Here is a 19,411-nt window from a genome sequence, read left to right as displayed (position 1 = left end):
TTCAAAGTACAGTTTCTGTTGAATGCTTATTGCTTTCACATCATTGTAAAGTAAAAAAAAATTGATAGGTCAAATCATCATAAGTTGGGGACTGTCTGTATATTCATTTTCCAAGTTTACTTATTTTTAAGTAGAATAAATTTATTATAATGAATTCTTCATTATTCACAGAAAAGGTTTAGAAGTTCCATAGGTACTTAAAATATGCCAATGCACAAAGTGACAAAATTATTTGATGACCAACTCTGAAATCTATCCTTTCCTATTTCTTAGAAAGCAGAAATGGAAACGTGAGATTCATGCTCATCATATAGTAAAGTTAAAAAAATCTATTATTATTGTTTCATTTGCTAGCCAAATATTTTCTTATATACCTCTCCCTGTGATTTGCATTATGAAAAAGGCCTTGTAACAGAAAGATTAAATGTATTCTAACAATGAAGAAAAAAACAGCCATTTTACAGAAAACAGAAGGTTTGCAACTGTCATCATTCTGGATTCAGTATTTTAATTATAAGACATTAAAGTTAGTGGCTATATGCATAGAAATTAACTCTGCATGCTAAATCCTAGTACAAGCTGTTTTTTAGATATAGACACATAACCTTTTAGAACCATATTAATATTTATTAGCTAAGGTTTCTTAGAACTTCAGACTTACTGGTTCATTTGTCCAATGTCAAACATGATAATGATCTTTTAAACTTCACTACTTTTTATATATTTTTATACATTGCCAAAAACTTTTAAAATATGCAATAAATATTAATGCAGTAATTACATTGTTGATAGCATTTTTTTTTCCTTTTAACTCTGCCTTGTTGATGAAAATGGAAATATACTAACTAAGGTCTCAGAAGGAAACAGAAAACACATTTGGCAGATATTTTGAATATAAGGAACAACTATTCCTACAAGTCCTGGCAGAATTAAATGACATATAGGGGGACCATCAGCAGGAACTTTTGCCACCCTTATCCTGAAGGACAAGACAAGGGAATGGAAACCAGTAAGAGTTGAAGGCATAAAGGGTACCACAGGATAAGAGCAGTAAAAGATGTAACTCCTGCCAGAATTTTAGTGATGTGGCAGAGAAGTAGAAATGGTATCAAATCATCCCCAAATTTATTAATTTAAAACAACAAGAATTTAGTTGTAAGTCCATTCTGTTCCATTGATCTACCTGTCTGTTTTTGAGCCAGTACCACATTGTCTTGATCACTTTAGCTTTGAAATATAACTTGAAATCTGGAATTGTGAGGCCTCCAGCTTTGCTTTTCTTTCTCAAGATTGCTTTGACTATTTGGGGTCTTTTGTGGTTCCACACAAATTTTAGGATTGTTTAAACTCTGTGAAAAATTCTGTTGGTATTTTGAGAGAGATTGCATTAAATGTGTAGAATGTTTTGGTCAACTTATCTCTGACAAAGCAGGAAAGAATACCCAATGGAAAAAAAGACAGTCCCTTCAACAAATGATGCTGGAAAAACTGGACAGTACCATAGGATTTCACTCATGTGGAATGTAAGAAACAAAACAAATGAATATAGAGGGGGGAAAAAAGGAGAGAGGCAAACCATAAAAGGGACTCTTAACTGTAGAGAACAAACTGAGGGTTACAGGAGGGGAGCCGCATGGTGGGATAATTTAAATGGGTCATGAGTATTAAGGAGAAAATTTGACATTTTAGCAATATTTATTCTTCCAATCCATGAGCACAGAATGTTTTCCAATTTCTTTGTATCTTCAATTTCCTTCATAAGCTTTGTATAGTTTTTAGCATACAGATCTTTTAGATCTTTGGTTAGGTTTATTCTTAGGTATTTTATGCTTCTTGGTGCAATTGTGAATGGGATCAGTTTGTCTTTCTGTTGCTTCATTATTAGTGTATAAGAATGCAACTGATTTCTGTACATTGATTTTGTATCCTGCGACTTTGCTGAGTTCATATATCAGTTCTAGCAGACTTTTGGTGGAGTCTATCGGGTTTTCGATGTATAATATCATGTCATCTGCAAAAAGTGAAAGCTTGACTTCATCTTTGCCAATTTTGATGCCTTTGATTTCCTTTTGTTGTTTGATTGCTAATGCTAGGATCCAACACTACATTAAACAACAGCAGTGAGAGTGGACATCCCTGTCGTGTTCCTGATCTCAGGGGGAAAGCTCTCAGTTTTTCCCCATTGAGGATGATATGAGCTGTGGGCTTTTCATAAATGGCTTTTATGATGTTAAGTATGTTCCTTCTATCCCGACTTTCTCGAGGGTTTTTATTAAGAAAGGGTGAATTTTGTCAAAGGCTTTTTCTGCATCGAATGACAGATCATATGGTTCTTATCTTTTATTAATGTGATGTATCATATTGATTGATTTGTGAATACTGACCAGCTCTGCAGGCCAGGAATGAATCCCACTTGATCATGGTGAATAATTCTCTTTATATGCTGTTGAATTCGATTTGCTAGTATCTTCTTGAGAATTTTTGCATCCATATTCATCAGGGATATTGGCCTGTAGTTCTTTTTTTTTTTACTGGGTCTCTGTCTGGTTTAGGAATCAAAGTAATGCTGGCTTCATAGAATGAGTCTGGAAGTTTCCTTCCCTTTCTATTTTTTGGAACAGCTTGAGAAGGATTGGTATTATCTCTGCTTTAAACGTCTGGTAGAATTCCCCAGGGAAGCCATCTGGTCCTGGACTCTGTTGGGAGATTTTTGATAACTGATTCAATTTCTTTGCTGGTTATGTGTCTGTTCAGGTTTTCTATTTCTTTCTGTTTGAGTTTTGGAAGTGTGTGGATGCTTAGAAATTTGTCCATTTCTTCCAGATTGTCCAGTGTGTTGGCATATAATTTTTCATAGTATTCCCATAATTGCTTGTATTTCTGACTGATTGGTTGTAATCATTCCATTTTCATTCATGATTTTATCTATTTGGGTCATCTCCCTTTTCTTTTTGAGAAGCCTAGCTAGAGGTTTGTAAATTTGGTTTGTTTTTTCAAAAAAACAACTCTTGGTTTCATTGATATGCTCTACTGTTTTTTTAGATTTTATATTGTTTATTTCTGTTCTGATCTTTATTATTTCTCTTCGGCTGTGTTTGGGGTGTCTTTGCTGTTCTGCTTCTATTTCCTTTAGGTGTGCTGTTAGATTTTGTATTTGGGATTTTTCTTGTTTCTTGAGATAGGCCTGGATTGCAATGTATTTTCCTCTCAGGACTGCCTTCGCTGCATCCCAAAGCGTTTGGATTGTTGTATTTTCATTTTCATTTGTTTCTCTGTACTTTTAAATTTCTTCTCTAATTGCTTGGTTGACCAATTGATTCTTTAGTAGCGTATTCCTTAACCTCCATGTTTTTGGAGGTCTTCCAGACTTTTTTCCTGTGGTTCATTTCAAGCTTCATAGCATTGGTCTGAAAGTGTGCATGGTATGATCTCAGTTCTTGTATACTTATGAAGGGCTGTTTTGTGACCCAGTATGTGATCTACCTTGGAGAATGTTCCATGTGCACTCGAGAAGAAAGTATATTCTGTTGCTTTGGGATGGAGAATTCTAAATATATCTCTCAAGTCCATCTGATCCAATGTATGATTCAGGGCCCTTGTGTCCTTATTGATTCTGTGTCTAGATTATCTATCCCTTGTTGTAAGTGGAGTATTAAAGTCCCCTGCAATTACCACATTCTTAGCAATAATGTTGCTTATATTTGTAATTAATTGCAATCTCCACATTCAATGCAATCCCAATCAAAATTCCACCAGCATTCTTCTCGATGCTAGAACAAGCAATCCTAAAATTTGTATGGAACCACAAAAGACCCCAAATAGCCAAAGTAATATTGAAGAAGAAGACCAAAGCAGGAGGCATCACAATCTCAGACTTTAGCCTCTACTACAAAGCTGTAATCATCAAGACAGCATGGTATTGGCACAAACACAGACACATAGACCAATGAAATAGAGACTCCAGATTTGGACCCACAAACGTACGGCCACTAATCTTTGACAAAGCAGGAAAGAATATCCAATGGAAACAAGATAGTCTCTTTAACAAATGGTGCTGGGAGAACTGGACAGCAACATGCAGAAGGATGAAACTAGACCACTTTCTGACACCAAACACAAAAATAAACTCAAAATGGATAAAGGACCTGAATGTGAGACAGGAAACCATCAAAACCCCAGAGGAGAAAGCAGGAAAAAACCTCTCTGACCTCAGCCGTAGCAATTTCTTACTTGACACGGCTCCAAAGGCAAGGGAATTAAAAGCAAAAATGAACTATTGGGACCTCATGAAGATAAAATGTTTCTGCACTGAAAAGGAAACAATCAACAAAACTAAAAGGCAACCAACGGAATGGGAAAAGATATTTGCAAATGACTTATCGGACAAAGGGCTAGTATCCAAAATCTATAATGAACTCACCAAACTCCACACCCAAAAAACAAATAATCCAGTGAAGATGGGCAGAAAACATGAATAGACACTTCTCTAAAGAAGACATCTGGATGGCCAACAGGCACATGAAAAGATGCTCAATGTCGCTCCTCATCAGGGAAATACAAATCAAAACCACACTCAGATATCACCTCACGCCAGTCAGAGTGGCTAAAATGAACAAATCAGGAGACTATAGATGCTGGAGAGGATGTGGAGAAAAGGGAACTCTCTTGCACTGTTGGTGGGAATGCAAACTAGTGCAGCTGCTCTGGAAAACAGTGTGGAGGTTCCTCAAAAATTAAAAATAGATCTACCCTATGACCCAGCAGTAGGACTGCTAGGAATTACCCAAGAGATACAGGAGTACTGATGCATAGGGGCACTTGTACTCCAATGTTTATAGCAGCACTTTCAAAAATAGCCAAATTATGGAAAGAGCCTAAATGTCCATCAACTGATGAATGGATAAAGAAATTGTGGTTTATATACACAATGGAATACTACTTGGCAATGAGAAAGAATGAAATCTGTCCTTTTGTAGCAACGTGGATGGAACTGGAGAGTGTTATGCTAAGTGAAATAAATCATACAGAGAAAGACAGATACCATATGTTTTCACTCTTATGTGGATCCTGAGAAACTTAACAGAAGACCATGGGGGAGGGGAGGGGGGAAAAATTACAGAGAGGGAAGGAGGCAAACCATAAGAGACTCTTGGATACTGAGAATAAACTGAGGGTTGATGGGCGTGGGAGAGAGGGGAAAGTGGGTGATGGGCATTGAGGAGGGCACCAGTTGGAATGAGCACTGGGTGTTGTATGGAAACCAATTTGGCAATAAATTTCATATTAAAAAAATGAGAGCATTTGTTTTGATGAGCACTAGGTGTTGTATATAAGGATGAATCACTAAATCCTACAACAGAAACTATATTATACTGTATGTTAAGTGACTGGAATTTAAATAAAAACTTGAAAGAAAAAAAATTCTTTTTTAGTATAAGTATTATTGTGTCTCTGCTGAACCTTATGTATACCTGATTGTAGTATATTAAAATTATTGGCTCATAAAACAAACACAAGTACTTAATAAATAAATAAAACAACATGCATTTTATATTTAATCACAAACCCATTGGGTTCTTTTTCTGGTCTGGGCCAGCAAGTCTGATCTCTGCTATACTGCCTGGTGAGTCTGGAAACTGGAAGATTAACAATGACCTCACTCACATAGTTGGTGGCTGGCAAGTTGGCCACTGGAGCTTGCTATTAGCCAAGGCACCTCAATTTTCTCCATATGGCCTCTCATTTGTGGTTAGCTGAAGCTGCTTAAATCAGTCCTTGAGAGCTGATTATTAAGGTGGGGGATAACCTGTTGGTGGCTTGAAATCGACCATGGTATGAGTATTTAGATCACAGACACAAGGAAACACTACAAGTCAGGGCCCTCCTGTGCCCTAACCCAGCTGCACCTAGAACCAATTCTTAAATATTTGCCAGCACACTATTGCTTCTTAGGCCTTAGAAGACCAGCTTGCACTCATTCACATCGTGGCCTCAAGATTTTGATGGAGACAAGAAAGGGCAGCTGCAATGCAAAATACTTTTGTGCTTTCTATTATCCTTTTGGACAGAACTAGACATACGACCGAGTCCAGAGTTGGAATATAATAGCACTCAGCAAAAAAAGGAAGCAACTATTGATTTATAAATGAATCTCAAAGGCATTATGTCAGGTAAAAAAAATCCAGTATAAAGAGGAAACATATGATCCCATTCATGTGACATTCTCAAAACAACAAAGCTTTGTAGCATTTCATAAAAATAAGTAACCATTTCAAGGCCAACTACACATTCAATTAGTCACTGAATCAATACTATCATTTCAGCATATACCATTGCTCAGTTCTGTGCCAGGTATAATACTTATCTGAGAGACTCAGATGTAAGCCAACAGTCTTGGGGTATAGAGGTGAGAAGGAAAAACAAACACCAACATGTAAACAAATGTAAATAAAATAAATTGTCATGAGTGTTATGAAGGGAGCAAATAATGTGAGATAAAAAAATTAAAAATTGGGAGTATGACAGAGGGAAGGGTGTGCAGATAAAACTGTTCAGTGAAATGATCTTCCTCTCCTCCCTTCTCCTCTCCTCTCCCTTTCAATTTTTATTTAAATATTAATTAATCGACATAGAGTACAATACTGGTTTCAGGAGAATTCAGTGATTCATCACATATAACTTGCAGTGCTCATCACAACAAGTACTCTCTTTAATACCCATCACCATTCTAGCCCATCCCCCACCACCTCCCTCCATCTTGTTTGTTCTCTAACATTAAGAGTCTCTTGTGGTTTATTTCCCTCTCTTCTTTTCCATCCTTCCCATATGTTCATCTGTTTGGTTTCTTAAATTCCAAATGAGTGAAATCATGGTGTCTTTCTCTGATTGACTTATTTCTTTTAGCATAATGCATTCTAGCTCCATCCATGTCCTTGCAAATGGCAAGATTTCATTCTTTTTGATGGGTGATTAATATTCCATCATATATATGCCCCACTCCTTCTTTATCCATTCATTAATCCATGCATATTTGGGATCTTTCCATAGATTGGATATTTTTGATAATGCTGCTATAAACATTGGGGTGCATGTATCCTTTTGAATCTGCATTTTTGTATCCTTTGGGTAAATACCTACTAGTGCAATTGCTCAATCACAGGGTAGTTCTATTTGTAGTTTATTTGAGGAAACTCCATACTGTTCTCCAGAGTGGCTGCACCAGTTTGCATTCCCACCAACAATGCAAAAGGGTTCCCCCTTTCTCCACATTCTCACCAATACCTGTTGCTTCTTATGTTGTTAATTTTTGCCATTCTGCAGGTGTGAGGTGGTTTCTCATAGGGGTTTTGATTTGTATTTCCTTGATGATGAGTGATGCTGAACATTTTTCATGTATCTGTTAGCCATCTGGATGTCTTCTTTGGAAAAGCGTATATTCATGTCTTCTGCCCATTTCTTCTTCTTTTTTTTTTTTTTTTGGAGGGGTGAGTGTTGAGATTGTAAGTTCTATATACATTTTGGATACTAACCCTTTATAGGATATGTCATTTCCAAACATTGTCTCCAATTCCATTGACTGCTTTTAGTTTTGTTGCTTGTTTCTTTTGCAGTGCAGAAGTTTTTATCTTGATGAAGTCCCATTAGTTCATTTTTGCTTTTGTTTCCCTTGCCTCCAGTGATTTGTCTAGTAAGAAGTTGCTATGGCTGAGGTCAAAGAAGTTGCTGCCTGTGTTCTTCTCTAGGACTTTGATGGTTTCTTATTTCACATTTAGGCCTTTCATCCATTTTGGATTTATTTTTATGAGTGGTATAAGAAAATGGTTCAATATTACTCTCCTGCATGTTGCTGTCCAGCTTTCCCAACACCATTTGTTGAAGAGACTGACAAAAAAACTAAAATCTAGTGAAGCTGAAATCAAAATTGCTATAACCAAGATGCAAACCCAGTGGATGCCATAAAAATGAGGATTGACAAAGCAAAGGAAAGAATTAATGATACAGAAAATAACATTATGGCTGAGTACCCGGGTGGCTCAGTAGACTGATCATCTGACTCTTGATTTCATCTCATGGGTAGTGAGATCAAGCCCCATGTCAGGGTCCATATTGGCAGCATGAAGCCTGCTTGGGATCTCTTTCTCCCTCTTTCTCTGCCTCTCCCTACTTGTTTTCTCTCTTAAAAATAAATAAACTTAAAAAAAGAAAACTATGGAAAATAAGGAATCTGAAAAGAAAAAGGAAAGAAAGGTAAAGGATTACAAAGGTAGACTTAGGGATCTCAGCGACTTATTAAGACGTAATAAAATTTGTATCATAGGAATCCCAGAAGATGAAGAGAGAGAAAAAGGGGCAGAAAGTTTACTTAAACAAATTACAGCTGAAAACTTCCCTAATCTGGGGAAGAACGCAGACATTAAAATCCAAGTAGCACGGAGAACTCCCATTAGATTCAACAAAGTTGACCATCACTAAGGCATATCATAGTCAAATTTATAAAATACACAGACAAGGAAAGAATCCTGAAAGCAGCAAGGGAAAAAAGTCCTTAACCTAAAAGGGAAGACAGGTTAGGTTTGCAGCAGATCTGTGCACAGAAACTTTGCAGGTCAGAAATGGGTGGCAGGATATATTCAATGTGCTGAATCGGAAAAATATGCAGCCAAGAATTCGTTATGCAGCAAGGCTGTCATTCAGAATAGAAGGAGAGAGGAAGATTTTCCCACACAAAAACTAAAGGAGTTTGTGACCACTAAACCATCCCTGCAAGAAATTTTAAGGGGATTCTTTGAGTGGAGAAATAAGAGACTAAAAGCAACAAAGACAGAATGGAAGAGAGAACATCACCAGACACACCAACTCTACAGGTGACACAGCGGCACTAAACTCATAACTTTCAATAATTGCTGTGAATGTAAATAGACTAAATTCTCCAATCAAAAGACATAGGTTATCAGAATGGATAAAAAACAAGATCCATCTATATGCTGCCTATAAGAGACTAATTTTAGACCTAAAGACACCTGCAGATTGAAAGTAAAGGGACATATGCTCATGGATGCCAAAAGAAAGCTGGAGTAGCTATACTCACAACAGACAAACTAGATTTTAAACCAAAGACTATAATAAGAGATTACAAATGGCATCATACTATAATTAAGGGGTCTATCCATCAAGAAAAGCTATATTATATAAAACAATTATAAATACCTATGCCCCCAAATTGGAGGAACCCAAATATATAAATCAGTTAATAATAAACATAAAGAAACCTAGGCAATAATAATAGGGGACTTTAACATCCCTCTTACAGCAATGGACAGATCAACTAAACAGAAAATCAATAAGGAAACAATGGCTTTGAATGACACACTTAACAGATAAATTGAGAACATCTCATCCTAAATCAGAATACACATTCTTGCAAGTGCACATGGAACCTTCTTCTGAATAGATAACATACTGTGTCACAAATCAGCCCTCAACAAGAACAAAAAGATCAGGATCATACCATGCGTATTTTCAGACCACAATGTTATGAAACCTGAAGTCAACCACAAGGAAAAATTTGGAAAGCCCTCAAATATACAAAGCTTAACATCTTACTAAACATCCTACTAAAGAATGAATGGGTTATCCAGGAAATTAAAGAAGAAACAAAAAAAATACATGGAAGCAAATTAAAATGAAAACACGACAGTCCAAAACTTTTGGAATGCAGTAAAGGCAGTCCGCAGAGGGAAGTATATTGCATTACAAGCCTGATTGGAAAACATCAATGGTACAAGGTAGAAACCATTAGAAGGCCTTTGAGACACTTAACGGGAAGGGTAACAAAGGTTTAGCCATGGAGTTAAGAGGGAAGTAAGTAGATAAATCAGGAATATTTGGGGGGAAGGCAAAGCAGGGTTGAAAAGGAACTGAAGAAAAGGAAGGAGCTAAGTTTCTGACCATAATCACAGGAAAGAGAAATGCCATTAGTTGGGATGGGGCAGAGTAAAGGACAAACAGGTTTGGAAACAGAAGAACTGAAGTATCTGTGAAATATTAAAGGGAATATGCCAAGAAGGTATGTGGTCTATTAGCTAAGAACTAAGAGAAGTCGGGGCTCCTCCATTAGACTTGCCAAATTTTCGGGGCAGTTCCTCTGTGTTTCAACATTAAGTATGTTCTCTCTGTAACCTGCTCTTCTCTGTAGACCCTTTTAGCCCCTCTATTGCTCTGAAATATCTTTCCACAATGTTAAAAAGCAAGCTATGTGTACATAAGCAGTTCAATCCATGTATGCCCAAATAAGCTTTCTTTCTGATTCTAATGTATTGCCAGGTGTTGAGCAAGAACAACTGAAAAAGTTGGAGGGTTTTTTTGGTAGCATATTGTGTAGTATGGAGTTTAAAAACTTAATCATAAATATTTCCATGAAAAGAAAGAAGTGAAGAATTAGAAAAAACAAAATTCCAATTCTCTTAGCCCCACTGTCAGATTTCATTTTTTCTGATTAGATTTCCTTCAGGTTCTGAGCATAAGACCTAGTGCTTATGGGCACAGTCACTCTAAACAATGGAAAAGAAATTACATGAAGGGAAACTGATTATTAAATGAGAGTAAATGTAGCTGTTGTAAGCTTCTGAGTCACTAAATTTCCCCCTTGTGATATATGCCACATTTGTAATTATAGACAATTTAAAAATTCTTACCATCTAGATTTTGGGTAAACCAACTGAAATTGTGTTAATAACTCCCACAGCAAGATGACTTCACTTCATAAAGGAAGTTCGTTAATTGGCTACTGCAATCCATGGTACTGGTTATCTAAGATATATAGCATGTACTATGGTATTTAAATACTTGTTTTATGGGCTTTTGTGACTCAGTCTTTAAAAAGAAAAGTTTGGAGATTTATCTTCTTCAACCTGTTATTACTCTCCTGGGATTTTTCTCAAAATTGGTATGTGGAAATTAATCACATCAGGCAAAAAATTAAATATAAAGGTTATCATTTGGAGAGTTAAAGGGATTCTAGGTTAAACTTATTACTAGAATTAAGATGACTTGGATTTCTTGAGGATGAGAATTTGGAGCTTGTTGATGAGATTCTAAAATCTGAAACAAAATATCAGACTATGTCTGGTTATTGTCACTGCTAACACAGGTGACATACTGAGACACCCAGGAAGAAGTAAGCATACCGGTATATAATTTTCAAAGTACAGAGATAATGACAGAGAATAGAATGGGGCACAAAACTGTCATTTTAATAACCAGGTAGACTTCCCCTGATAGATTCTTAGCTATCAGGTAATATATATAATTAAGCAAGTAATATATTAGTAATATAGTAATATATGTATTGGTTAAATATGTGTTTTTTGGGTACAGAATTCCTACTGACTAGCACTATGCCCTGATGACACTAATTGTACTGCTAAGATTTAGCTGTATAGTTAGGATTATAATAGTACTTCTTTTGTGCCATTGTTGTAAGAATAAATGAGATAATGGATGAAGTGTTTAGCACAGTGCTTTGTATGAAGTTGACTAAGAAAATGCTGGCTGTTATGATTAACAGAAGCTCTTTCTTTCCAGCGTTTTACCAATATAGAATACTATAATTTGATCTTTCTTTCTTATTAAGGACCTTTTCCAAATTCTATTCTTTTGCAGTCTCTTGTATCATACATATTTATGTAATTATTAGTCATATATCAGTGTAAGGCAACTAAATTGAGTCCTTCATAACCAAAAGCCTTTCTCCAATTTAACTATATACACAGGAGCAAGAAGCAAATTTCCTTACATAAATATGGTTCTTTACTGTGAGGCTATCTTCTTTCTCTTCCATGTCTTCCATTGACTCTTTTCATTGACTCTTTTCTCTCTAGAACCATCACAAAAAAAATTATTGTGTTTATGAATCTGAGCCAAAAAACCTAGAGCTTCACTCAAAGAAACTTCAACAATTTGACCTCCTGTTTGTAAACTTCTGTTTTTCTGTTTAACTGGAATACTTTTAAACTTCTGGCTCAGAAAAATAAATTTGAGTCCAAAAATTACCACATATATATTTCACATTTCTTTTTAAATGGAAGTCTGGTTTTGCTTTCAGTGTATTTTCATCTTAGGTAGAAATTTCCAATTGGTTAGTTTCCAAAGTCAGGAACCAAGAAAGATTATTTCTAGGATAGCCTGATGTCCAAGACAGGGCACTATTTAACTCTGTATTCTAAATATTAAATAAATATCATAATGAAACATTAAAAAATTCCTTTCTCTTTTTCACAAGGGTAGCTAGCTTGGTTTACCCTATTTTCATTTATAGGTTAGAGCTTAATAACTCTAAAGACTAGTGGTGTCTGGGTGGCTCAGTTGGCTAAGCCTCTGACTTCGGCTCAGGTCATGATCTCGCAGTTCCTGAGTTTGAGCCCTGCATCAGGTTCTGGGCTGACAGCCAGGAGCCTGGAGCCTGCTTCAGATTCTGTGTCTCCCTCTCTCTCTGCCCTTCCCCCACTCGCACTCTCTTTGTCTCTCTCTCTGTCTGAAAAATAAACATAAAAAAAATTAACAAAAAAAAAGAACTCTAAAGAGTAGAAGTAACTACAAATGAATACAGACATCTGTAAAGAACACTACCTGGCTCTTTTTAAGTATCTTCTTTTTGTCAAACTTTCATTTCATTGTTATAATAAATTATATAAATTTATTAATGAAAAATTATTTCATTCTAATACTTTATTTTAATCTTATTTTTCATTTTTTAAAATCTCATAGATTGTTAATCTGCTCAGAAGCAGATATTTTCACATTCAGATTGACTTTACCTGAGTAGAGGTAAAATTTTATTATCTGATTTTTAAACACAATAGTATGCTCACTCAACTAGTATTTATCACTTCATAGTTTGCACACCTCTTTCAAATATATGCTGTAACAAACACAAAGTTCAGAGAATTGCAGTGATTACATGAAGATAAGTATCCTCTCTGTTTTGATTATCATTATATCTGCAGGCCTACAGAGTGCTTGGCATATAATCATAGTAGGTGCTCAATAAGCTGGAACAAATGGATAAACACTAATAAAAAGAGTTAGTAGTGAAGCCAGGAATTGAACTCAGATTTTCTGATCTCAAACTTGTGCTATGTATATTATGGCATACTGTGGAAATTTTCACTATCTGCCTTTCTATGAAGACTGACTGACTACACAAGTGTGAATAAGAATATGATTATCTCAATATGGAAAAAAATCATTTTAGAATGGTTTTAGAGAAATTCTGCCTGTAATTCTAGAACTAAATGAAGTCACTTCAATAAAACTAACTGTAGACAAAGAGGAATGGTTTAAGATCAGAAAACTTTGGTTAATAGATTTATCACTTGGCAAACTGTCTTCAGGCCTTGTACACACAGAGCTATAATACAAAAAGAGGTTTCAAAAGGCATAAGATTCTATGAGGTATTATTAAAAAAGTAATTAGTAATTTTTATATTTTTAAATGGCCTCAATACTTGAAAGTCATGTCATGAATAAATAAATCATCTCAACTAGTTGTCACTGAGTGTTAATATAGACACACAGGGAACTCTTCCCAGCTTCTGAGATCTGACCATGAGCTTCATTTCAAAGGATTCCTTCTGGAAATCACAAGTTATTTCATTTTAATTTTGAATGAAAAAATTGGCACATTCAAATGAAAATAAATTGCCGTTCAAATCTGTTTATAGGTGTATATGTATGGAAATGAAAACTTGGAAATAAATTTTTATTATGTCCATATTTCATTCTAGAAAATAAAAAGGATAGTTTTAAATACAGGTCCTTATTGTAAAGACTGAATTTATAGTTCCTGAAAACTGTGGACGTATTTAAGCCTATGAGGTAGAATACTATTCAGAAAAGATAATTATGCATTTGTTAATTCCATAATAAGGTAAAAGTCAAATTCTCATTCATTTAATTTCTAACAGATCTGCTAAAATTATACTTATGTTTCCCAAGAGAAAGCTTATTTCATATGAATAAGTTATTGCCCAAGCTTGCTATTATGCCCTTTGTGTCAAGGCTTGCTCTTAATTTCCCGGTGTAGGAGAAACTGTAACCCTCCTAATGATGGCTTTCTCTGATCACCTGGTCAGTCCATATGCCTTTGCTTTGATTTTTTCCCATAAACCTAGTCACAAACTGACATAAATATATATTTTATTTATTTTTAATTACCTCTGCCAGCCCAGCCACCACCTTTAGAATGTAGGCTACATGCAGGTCAAACACTTCTGTTTTCTTTTTCTTTCATTGCTTTGTCTCCAGAATCTATAAAAGTGTACGTTATAGAGCAGTAATCTAGAATATTTGTTGAATGAATTAATTACACCAATTATGATATTCAGTAGGCTTTGGAAAATACTTTTGTTATTGCGATAAGTTCATGAGAGAAACATTATGCTAATTAAAATTACATTCAGTCTCATCTTTGATGAGCAGACTAAATAGTATTACATTCAATTGTTATAAAAGGGAAATCATTGAAAAAGTAAATAGTGTAATTGTGATATTAAAAGACTATTTTTTTTGCTTTTTTATTCATTTGTTGTGTTTTTCTCAGTTGGACTTATTTCACATAGCATAATACCCTCTGGGTCCATGCACGTTGCCACAAATGGCAAGATGTCATCCTATTTTATGGCTGAGTGATATTCCATTAGGTGTGTGTGTGTTTAATATATATATGTATACCTTCCTTATACATTCGTTTATGTTTCTTTTTTCAGTGCTACATATAAGTGAAATCATATGGCATTTACCTTTCAAATCTTATTGACTTATTTTACTTAGAATTATACCCTTTAGGTACATCCATGTTGTTGCAAATGTCCACATCTTGTACTTCTTATGGCTAAATAATAGTCACCGTGTGTATATGTGTATGTGTGCATATCATCTTTATCAATTCTTCTACTGATGGATATATTTTTTAATTGAAATCTTATTTCTTTAGTTCCCAGTGAGATTGCACATCTCTTAAAACGGGGATCGGCTATTTGTTGTACTCTGTGATGCTTGCTTGTATCCATTTCCCATTTTTCTAAAAGAATAATTTTTCATTTAAAAAATGTGTGCTTCTCAGGTTCTGGGAAGATACATTTTCACTGCTTAATAGTATAATTAACTGCTATAAAACTTAATTGTTTTAATATAGAAAAGTGAATGCAATCTGTTGCTCACACTAATTTAGTTTGTCACAATTTCTCTAACTCTCTCTTTAACCGCAGATATTTCAAATACATGGCCACATCTCACTCCATTTCTCCGATATCATTTACCACATTAACTGGGCTGATTTCCATCTCTTTACATTTGGCCTAAATTTTCTCTCCCTTCAAGATTCTGTAAAAGGCATCAGGCTCATTTTCTGCTATTCAAAATCTGAATGTGTAAGTATAGCATATGTATCTTTAAAAGTATTATAGGGACCTTGAACTCTTCCTCAAACACACGTCAGAATCCAGAGGCAAATACTCAACACCTTCCGTCCTTCCACACTGACTTCATGTTAGATAAATAACTATCTTTCTTTTTCTCCTTCTCTCCCTCTCTCTTTCCCTCTCGTGCCAACCCATAAATGCAAAAAGTGAAGTACAATTCATATAATTATGTAAATAATCACAGGGAAAATATCAATTCCTAACAGTAATGTGAATAATTATTTTCCTATAGCCTCACCATATTATTTTTATACTATTAGAACTGAAACATCTACTTGATTTGCAATATGGTAAAGGGCTTATTATTATCCATTTTTAATTATTTTTCTTTCCTATAGATAACTTCAGCAGCCCAGAGTCAGTTAATGGATGGAGCAATAAATCAGTGGTTACTGAATTCATTTTGTTGGGCCTGTCTAGCTCTCAAGATATTCAACTCTTCCTCTTCTTTTTCTTCTCTGTGTTTTATGGAGCTGCGGTTTTGGGAAACATCCTTATCATCCTCACAGTAATTACAGACTCTCGCTTACATTCCCCAATGTATTTTCTTCTTAGCAATCTCTCCTTTATTGATGTGTGTCAGGCTACATTTGCCACTCCCAAGATGATTGCAGACTTCCTCAATGAACACAAGACCATCACCTTCCAGGGATGCATGTCACAAATCTTTTTCTTGCATGTTTTTGGGGGTAGTGAGATGGTGCTTCTTGTTGCCATGGCCTATGATAGATATATTGCTATTTGCAAACCTCTGCACTACATTACCGTCATGAGCCGAAGGGTGTGCACTATTCTGGTGGGAGTCTCCTGGACCATTGGTATTCTGCATTCAGCCAGCCACCTGGCATTCACAGTCAATCTTCCTTTCTGTGGACCCAATAAGGTAGACAATTTCTTTTGTGACCTTCCCCTTGTGATCAAGCTTGCCTGCTTAGAAACATATGTTTTAGAGATCCTTGTGCTAACCAACAGTGGCCTGCTCTCTCTTATCTGCTTCCTCCTTTTGCTCATTTCTTATACTATCATCCTTGCTACTGTCCATCAGCAAGCCTCTGGTGGGACATCCAAGGCACTTTCCACCCTGTCTGCCCACATCACTGTTGTGGTTTTGTTCTTTGGCCCATTAATCTTCATTTATATTTGGCCTTTTGAAAGCTTCCCAATTGATAAATTTATTTCTGTGTTTTTTACTGTCTTCACTCCTGTCCTTAACCCCATGATCTACACATTGAGGAATAAAGATGTAAAGGAAGCCATGAAAAAGCTACGGAACCGACATGTGGGTTCTAAGCAAGTCTTTTAGACAATTGTGAGATAGTAACACAAATCCTTAATTATTGTCCTTTGTAATGCACGTAGGTGATTTTATTGTTGTGTTTCTATCACAATTAGCCTTTCACTATTATAGGACCTATCTCTAGTTATCTGAAGTTGTAAATGAAGTGCAGAATCTCATATTATACCAGTTTCAATATTCTGTGGCTCATCTCATCTTCCCTGAAACAATCAACAACATATATTAAAATTCCTAAGTAGTTTTTTCCTCCTTATATAGGCATTGTTTAAAAAAGCATCCTGTAGCATTTTGAAATCACCTCCATATTAAAGCAGATTTGTTAACACATCTGACTTGATTGGGGTAGCATTCTTTGAGTTAAAAACAGAATATGCTTTGACATGACAGGCTATATTAAGACTCCGAGGGCACCTTTTGGGATGAGCACTGGGTGTTGTATGGAAACCAATTTGACAATAAATTTCAAAAACAAAAAGTCTCCTCTACTTTTATCAGTATATTTTATCAATATTTCACCTATTAACTTGGCCCCTATAAATAGCTGCAAATATCCCACATTCACAAAGAAGCCACTGACAATTATAAATCATGTTTTTATAATAATTACCATTTTTCTAAATTTTAAATACCTAAAATACTACAGTGTCAATTATAGTACTGAGTTTTGCTACTTTGGCTTTGAAACAAACAGCACATCAATAATATCACCAAGTTCATAGTTCAAATTATAGGAGTACTCTTACACCTTCTGGGAGAAATGTTCTAGGACTTAAATATACAGACTATCATACCACTGGTAATAAACCTACCATCAGCTGAAAAAGACTACAGGGTATTTGAATAGTGAGTTTGTTCATTAATATTAATTCAGAGTGAATATTTCAAAGCAGTAACAGTAAGTATGTATATTAGTGGTTAGAAAATATATCCCATACTTATTTTTCTCAAATTTTAAGTGAAACTTAAGAAGAATACTAATAAATCATGGAAAGAATAGGAGAAGGAATGTGAACATGATGGATTCAGTCCCTTATTAGTCACAGAATCATCAATCCATCACCAAATCCATGCCAAGAGGAGTTTATTCCATTTATGCCAGCTTTAAGTTCAGATTTGTGGTTTCTGAACCGAAGATATGACTGTGTTGTTTTTACTACTTAGGATAGTTTGTGAGTCCCTAAGACAATCATTTTCTGTTTCTTACCAAATGTGTCAGTCTGCTAGAAGTTTAACATGCAAGCACATACAGCAAGTATCATAAGGAGAATGCAAGTACCCAGAGCATTGATTTCTAGGTAACTTCTACTGTTTCATATAAACAAGGTATTTCAGAGTGATATAATAAGAAGCCAGTGGAAAACTAAATTGTCCATACCTAAGTGTCAGATTTTTATATGAGTCCTTGTATTCTGTAGCACTCTGATCTTGTTTTCATATTTGGTTTTTCATGTTTGAGATTACTTCATTGGATGTTACATGAATAAACTAACACTGATTAAAAACAGGCTGTATGAATAATATTAAAATGAGAGATCACAGGTATTACAAAAGAGGCAAAAGTCATAATCCCATGTTCAACGAAGGCTTTCAAACCAATCAAGATAGCTATAAAAATGTTCATTATTGGTTAGGTAATAATGACAAGTAGGATATAATAGATAATAGACAACAGATACAGAGTTAATAATCTCAATGTGGTAATGTTCAGTTTTGTTTAACTTGAAGCAACCTCATGCAATTTTTTACATTAATTTATGCCAGGTATTGCGGATAAATAAATAAGATTAATGAACATATCAGGTCTCATGGAAATGACTGAATACAAATGAAGCAGATAATCATTAAAGTTTTAAATGAAAAAAGGCTTATTCTGTACAAGGATGGCAGAATGGTACAGCTAGAAAGGGCATTTAGCTGGGCCAGCCACCAAAACACCTTAGAGTTGGCATTAACTTAATGACTCATCCCAGTTCAATTTTTGGCCTACACACTTACAGACCCACAAATTATAACTTAATAATTGTAAGAAAATTGGATAAATTTGTCAAATAGTATTTTTTAAAATTTTTAATGTTTATTTTGAGAGAGAGAGAGACAGCAAGCACATGGGGGAAGGGCAGAGAGCGAGGGAGAAAGAATCTGAAGCAGGCTCCAAGTTCTGAGCTGTCATGACAGCATGGAGCCCAATGCGGGGCTCAAACTCATGGACTGCGATATCATGACCTGAGTTGAAGTCAGATGTTAACCACGTGATCCACCCAGGTGTCCCTCAAATGGTATTGAAAATTGTCAAATCAAATAGAACATTATGACTGAAATAGAAACCAAATTATTAGTAAGTGGTATTGGTGAATCTATGCTAAAATTTAGCTTTGGTTACTTGACTGACATGTGGAAGATGATCAGGCTCTGGTAGCCTGGCAGGGAAATACCCACTTGAACAATGCTGGGATGGGTACTGTTTGCTTTGTCTCAGTGACTCCTCTTCCAATCTATCCATACATTCAGGGCTATATACAATCCTTCTGTAGGTGTGTTAATGCTTCTCACCAGTTTAAAATTAAGACACACTGGTCGAGGAATTATTCTAACCAAGAGTTGGCATATACTCTCCTATCCATAACATGTGCTTATA

At 35.4% G+C, this 19,411-nt stretch overlaps 1 protein-coding gene across 1 annotated transcript; it reads left to right on the top strand.

Annotated features, from left to right (window-relative positions):
* Window positions 1–11,495: 11,495 nt before the first annotated feature.
* Window positions 11,496–16,782, top strand: LOC102955058 (olfactory receptor 4K1-like). The gene is made up of 2 exons (XM_042987726.1): window positions 11,496–11,506; window positions 15,855–16,782. Exons 1-2 carry the CDS (start codon window positions 11,496–11,498, stop codon window positions 16,780–16,782), a joined length of 939 nt encoding a protein of 312 aa, XP_042843660.1.
* The last annotated feature ends 2,629 nt before the right edge of the window (window positions 16,783–19,411 follow it).

The sequence above is a fragment of the Panthera tigris genome, chromosome B3, assembly GCF_018350195.1.
Source record: "Panthera tigris isolate Pti1 chromosome B3, P.tigris_Pti1_mat1.1, whole genome shotgun sequence".
NCBI classification, from domain to species: Eukaryota; Metazoa; Chordata; class Mammalia; order Carnivora; family Felidae; genus Panthera; species Panthera tigris.
The sequence above is the reverse complement of the archived record's forward strand: the minus strand, read 5'-3'. Positions and strand labels throughout refer to the sequence as shown.